This window comes from Acomys minous, assembly GCF_964271855.1.
Source record: "Acomys minous genome assembly, chromosome: 12".
In the NCBI taxonomy this organism is placed as follows: Eukaryota; Metazoa; Chordata; class Mammalia; order Rodentia; family Muridae; genus Acomys; species Acomys minous.
This window is the reverse complement of record NC_140493.1, coordinates 22,129,882-22,135,881: the sequence shown is the minus strand read 5'-3', so window position 1 is coordinate 22,135,881 and position 6,000 is coordinate 22,129,882. Positions and strand designations below refer to the sequence as shown.

General features: G+C 50.0%; 1 protein-coding gene across 4 annotated transcripts; it reads left to right on the top strand.

The window, feature by feature from the left end:
• Positions 1–1,245: 1,245 nt before the first annotated feature.
• MIURF (mitochondrial elongation factor 1 upstream open reading frame) lies at positions 1,246–3,339 on the top strand (the record flags this gene model as incomplete). Of its 4 annotated transcripts, none has more annotated exons than XM_084750850.1 (2): positions 1,246–1,374; positions 3,097–3,339. In XM_084750850.1, exon 2 carries the CDS (start codon positions 3,127–3,129, stop codon positions 3,337–3,339), a length of 213 nt encoding a protein of 70 aa, XP_084606976.1. In that variant the 5' UTR covers positions 1,246–1,374; positions 3,097–3,126. The 4 variants fall into 4 exon arrangements, with proteins under 4 accessions (XP_084606976.1, XP_084606978.1, XP_084606979.1 ...); XM_084750852.1 differs by lacking the exon at positions 1,246–1,374 and adding an exon at positions 1,383–1,765; XM_084750853.1 differs by lacking the exon at positions 1,246–1,374 and adding an exon at positions 1,796–1,981.
• Between the last annotated feature and the right edge of the window lie 2,661 nt (positions 3,340–6,000).

Here is a 6,000-nt window from a genome sequence, read left to right as displayed (position 1 = left end):
AAACTGGGTGCATCTTATGGTCCGAAAAATATGGTAAGTGTCTCTTGAAGCTGTACTTCTATCACCTTCTAGAACTCACAGATGAGGAAAGCAAGGCTCAGGAAACTTAACTCATTGCAGCCGGCATCCCAAGGGCCCCTTCCAAATCAGACAGGCCTGATCACTCTGACCTTTGACCTTCTGGTTCATCCACTCACCAGTGGAATTCCTACTCTGTGTGGACCTGTGCTCCTCGAGCCACAATCTGTGTAAGAACCTGTTACGTCAATCCTGTCCTCAGTGCGGAGGGCCCTTGTTCCGTGAATCCCGAGGTTTGCACCAGTGCCTCTGCTGTGGGTCTCTGGCCTCCACAACACCAGATACCTGTGGGCGCTAGATGATTCTCTAATGGCCATGGCCCTCAGCACACTGGCAGCACGAGGCAGAGGTAAGGTGGGTGTGGGAAGGCTAGCGAATCTGGAAAAGACAACCGTGACATCCTAGACGACTCAACGTGTGTGTGAGATCTCCTAAGGTCTCCCCCGCCCCGCCCCCCAGTCCTTGTCCTCTGCTATTATGAAACTGTTCTACTGGTGTGGCAGGCCTGAGGGATATGAGTGTTATCTGCTCTTCCCCCTGGAAATGTCGCCAAGCAGATTTGGGTCACAAAATTATTTCTTTACAAAGCAAAGTAGGACGGCCTAGAAGAAAGAAACGGAAAGACTCACACTTCGGAAGAAGATTGAGTTTGGGGTCCACTGCGAGCTTCTGCATGGCTCAGCCCTCAGTGTAAATGACCCAGCCTCTCTAGGCCTCGATTTTTCCATCTATAAATCTGGAATAAGGAAGCCAACCAAATAGGGAGGCTGGGTTGGACACAACGCGGCGTAAAGCATCCAGTTTATTTCCTGAAGGCAGCTCTGGTCCAGTTTAGGTGGTAATTGCTGAATTAACCGCCTGTCATCTTACCAGTCAAACTGGGGCGGGGGCAAATTCCTAGACGCCGGGAGCTGGTGGAGGGCGAGGACTTGCTGCCCCTCCCTTAACCAGCCCAGTGCCCACATAGAGACTGCATAGAGATGCTTTAGGAGGCAGGGCCCACCGGGGTGCTTGGGTTAGGTGACATCACTCAGGAGGAGGGGCAGCGTCTGTGGGCGGAGCCCAGGGTGGGCAGGGCCGGACCTAGTCCCAGGCTCCGCCTCCGGAGGGAGGCTGCGGAGGGGCCGACCGGAAGTCCTTCCGCCTCCGTCCGCCTCCGTGCTCATTGCCGAGCCTCCGTCGGCCCCGCGAGCGAGGTCGTGCCCCGGAAGTAAAGGGGGCCATGTTGATGGGTGACCCCGAGAGAGGTACTGAGCGAGTGGCGAGTCCAGAGGAGAGGTAGCGCGAGGCCCGCGGGTGAGTGAGGGAGCGAATGAGGGCGGCTGGGGATCGCCCGCCTGCGCTCGGGCCGGTCGGGGCTACCGGCTCCCACCGGGGCCTCCAAGCCTCGCCCCGCCACGCCTCAGACCCGGGCTCCTCAAGCCACAGAGCCAGCCTGGCCCCCGGGGTCTGTGTCCCCACCACCTTTCGGGAGTTGTACCCCGCCCGGGACCCATAGTCGGTCACTCAGCGACCTTGTTCTAGTCCCTCTCCTCCGGAAGGAGGCACTCTCCTTCCAGCCCTCCGTAGTTTTTCTGCATCTTTTGCATCATGGAAGACAACTCAGGGCCAAGGGGAGCTGCTCTGCAGTTGAGGAAAAAGGGACAGAACGGTGGCCTTGCCTAGGTTCGCGTTGGAAGTTGGCGAGGTCAGAGGCTGTCGTTCCTATCTTGGGGCCCAAAGTCCAGTTGATTTGTTTTTCATCCAGATACTCCTTCCGCCCCTCAAACACATTTAGGCAAGTACAGCGATCTTTCCACGTAGGGATATCGGGAGCATTCCTCCTTTCGGCATAGTTTGAGCCTGGTGTGACTGGGCACTGGACTAGAAGAGTTCGCAGAACACCGGGAAGTGCTGCACACATGTAAGGCCCCTCACTCCAGCCTCAAGATTTGGATGGTTGTGGCAGGTGGGCAAATTACTTCCTTCTGGGAGCGATGGCGTCACATACCTTTAATCTCAGCTCTCAGGGGGCAGATGCAGGCGGATCTCTGAGTTTGAGGTTAGCCAGTTCCACAGAATGAGTTCTAGGACAGCCAGGGCTCCAGTAGAGACACAACTGCTTCAGAAAAACCAAATCAAACAAAACAAAACAAAAAAGTAGGGGGCTGGAGAGATGGCTTAGTGGTTAAGAGCACTGACTGCTCTTCCAGAGGACCCGGGTTCAAATCCCAGTACCCAGATGGCAGCACATCTGTCTGTAACTCTATGATCTGACACCCTGAAGCAGACACATATGCAGGCAAAACATAAAAAATAAACCTCATAAAATAGAAATAAATAAAATGTTTTTAAAAACTCCAAAAACCAAAAAAAGTAAAGAAAGGGGTAGAGGGATGGCTCTGTGGTTGAAGACTACTGGCTGCTCTTCCAGAGCTCAATTCCCAGCACCTATGCAGTGCCTCACAACTGTATCACTCCACTCTTGGGATATGAAAGCATACAATGGTTTGTAGACAAACATGTAGGCAAATACCCATACACATTTTTTTAAAAGTAATTAAAACAACGATGACGAAGAAAGCCTTTCAAGGCAATGCTGCTCATATGGTGACACCAGCATGCGCTAATGGCTAACTCCTTGTCTTTAAGCACTCTAGGCCACGCCTTCTGGTAGAGTTCCATTACAGGTGCTTTTCAGGAGCAGTTCTAAAAATAACCTTCCACAGTAGGTATCTCATGAATATCATTGTCTGTGTTCTACTGTGAGGACACTGATGCTCAGTGGGGTTACGTACTTTAGACTAAGTGCCGTGGCAGTGGGATGGCACGCGGGGACTCAAGGTCAGTCGGTCTACTCCCTAAACCCTGGTGAGCCATAAACTGAGCTTTCCCAGGAAGGGCTGTCAAGAGGTTGGAATCTGACTCCAGTTTTACCACGAAGTCCTTGACGACTTTGTATCAGACCCACAGTGTCTTAACAGGGCCCTGCTGCCGTCAGTTCTGATTCTAGGCTTCTGTGTCTTCTCTTCTGTTTAGAGTGCGCTGCTTAGTCCTTGTCAGTCCCCCATGGCCCCCTGGAGCCGAGAGGCGGTGCTGAGTCTGTACCGGGCTCTGCTGCGCCAAGGCCGAGAGCTTCGCTACACCGATCGAGACTTCTACTTTGCTTCCATCCGCCGTGAATTCAGGAAAAACCAGAAACTTGAGGATCTGGAGGCTCGGGAGAAGCAGCTGGAGAAGGGCCTGGTCTTCCTCCGTAGCAAACTAGGGGGCCTTGTTTAAGATCCTCTCTCCCCCTTCTACCCTAATTCCAAGAAGAGGACGAAGGTGGCTTCACGAGATACTCCTGGCTCCCCCACCCCACCTCACAGATGCACTAGGAAGCCTCAGGTAGGTTGTAGACCCTTGATCCTGGAAGTTTCTTTTTCCTGTGCAAGAAGCTAGGAAAGAGAAGGCCTTTCCTTTATCATCAAAGCATGTGCTTTACTCCCTAAAATATAGGCTACATAGAGAAAACCGGGCGACAAGTGGGTCCTACTGCTGAGGAGCATGGGCCTTGGATAGCAAGTCCCACCAGAACAGAATTGGCATCATTTTATTTCATAGACTATTTGATATATGAGAACAGGAGAAAAGAGTGGTTAAAGCCATTAGAGTTCAGTTCCAAGCCAGCTTGTCTGTTCAGCTGTATTACACCATCTTTTCCTGAAACGGAAGTTTATCACTAGTGCATAATTGGTAAAGCAATCATAATATTTAGTGCCTGCCGTCAAATCCTGGCACTGCTAAGTAGAAGCTGGGAGACACAGGGCAAGTCTCTAAACCTTCCCAGGCCTTCATTTCATCATGTGAAATAGAAATAATAGCACTTAATCCCTAGGTGCCGTGAGAATTGACCTAGATAGTGTACGCACAGCACTGAAAATGGTTCTTTTTTTTTTTTTTTTTTTTTTTGGTTTTTCGAGACAGGGTCTCTCTGTGTTAACCTTGTCTGTCCTGGACTTGCTTTGTAGACCAGGCTGGCCTCGAACTCACATCGATCCACCTGCCTCTGCCTCCCGAGTGTTGGGATTAAAGGCGTGCGCCACCACACCTGGCTTGAAAATGGTTCTTGGCAGGTGGAATGCTAGCCCTTTGTTCTTAAGTGCCAGGTTATGTTTGTTTATTGTGGGTGTATATGGCTTAGCATTCATGTGGTGGTCAGAAGACTTGAGGGAGTTGGGTCTCTATTTTGTGAGCTCTGGGGATTGAACTCTGATCTTCAGGCTTGTCGGCAAGTGCCTTTATCCACTGAGCCATCTCACTGGCCCTAGCTTTATATACTCTTGAAGATTTTGACATCAGGAAGCTCCACTGCAGCATAATGGCCACGTTTAATTCAGGAACTTTCCAGAGGTTCCTTTATATGCCTAGGCTCTGGGGATAGAGAAGAAAGGTAGGGTCCAAAAAGAACTTTGGACTAGGACTGGAGACATTCAGTGGTTGTGAGCATTTGTTTTTGCAGAAAGTCCAGATTCAATTCCCAGCACCTACAAGATGGCTCATAACTGTCCATAACTCCAGTTTCAAGGGCTCTGATGACTCTTCTGGCCTCAATAGGCACCAGGCACATATGTGGTGCATAGACATTATATGCAAACAAAGTATACACATATGAAATAAATCTTAAAAACAATAAACTGTCTTAATAAGAAAGTAAATCCCAAATCGTTCAGTTTTACCAATAAAGACTCAGGAATGAGATGTGGAGTGAAAATCTGCTGGCTCAGAGAGGCAGAGACAGCACCCAGCTAATCTTCCTACTCAGCTCACCTCCCGAAGGAAAAAGCCTTTCTGACTTAGCTCAGCCTAGGAGGAAAAGGCCTGCTAGCTCACCTGACAGCCCAGGAGGAGAAAGCCAAATGCTAAAAGCCAAAGAGCTAAAAAGCCAAAGCCAAAAAGCTTGCCAGCTCAGTTGATGGCCCAGGAGGAAAAGGCCTGCTAGCTCACCCGACAGTCCAGGAAGATAAAGCTAAGAGCTAAGGAGCTTCTGCTCTACACTGTCTTAAGTACCCTTCTCTCAAAGTCCCTCCTTTCTACTTAATCTCTGTCGGTTTCTTGCTCTGCCTCCTGACCCAGGGTTAACTTTATTAAATCCTTTGTACAGAAAACTCATGGATTAAAGGTGTGTGCTAGGGCTGAGCCATACTATAATTGCCTGTTTATGATAAACAGAAAGTTCTTGGATTAAAAGGTATATGTTAGGGCTGAACCACACCAAACAAGAAACAGGTTTTTACAGTTTACAATCTCAGGGTTCACAATGGGATCAAATATCCTGCAATGAAAAACAACCTTATACTTAGGAGTTCAGTGGGAAGTAATTCTGCTGTGAGCATGCCGTGCCAGGGCACTGTATCAAACACCATGGAGATTGCAATGAAAATGGCCCTCTCTTGGTATGGGTGGTAGGAGAGAACTGTGGTTACAGAAAAGACATGAGAGCTCTGCTTCAAGTGAGAAGCAGAAGCTTGCTGCAGTGGGGAGAAGGGAAACACAGGCCTGGAGGTGGACACTTGGTAGCTTTGAGCCTGGTGTGGTTACAGTGGTGGAAGAAGTGTGGCTGGAGTTGGAATTGGGCCACGGATGGAAGGCTACTGTCCTGTTCTAGAGCCCAGTGTCTGACCGGGGACCACCACAGCTCTTGGTTTTGTTTCTGTTTTTGGAGTCAGGGTTTCTCTGTGTTGTCCTGGCTGTCCTGGAGCTCACAGAGATCCACTTGCCTCTGCCACCTAGTGCTGGGATTGAAGGCGTGTGCCACTACCTCCTGGCTCATCACAGCTCTCTAAGAAGGAGGAATGATGGTCACATTTGTGTCTTGAAGGGTACCAGGGTAGTGTGGAGAATAAATTAGGGGCAGTGAAAGAGGTGCTGAGGAGGTCATAGGTGAATAGCAGCATAGAC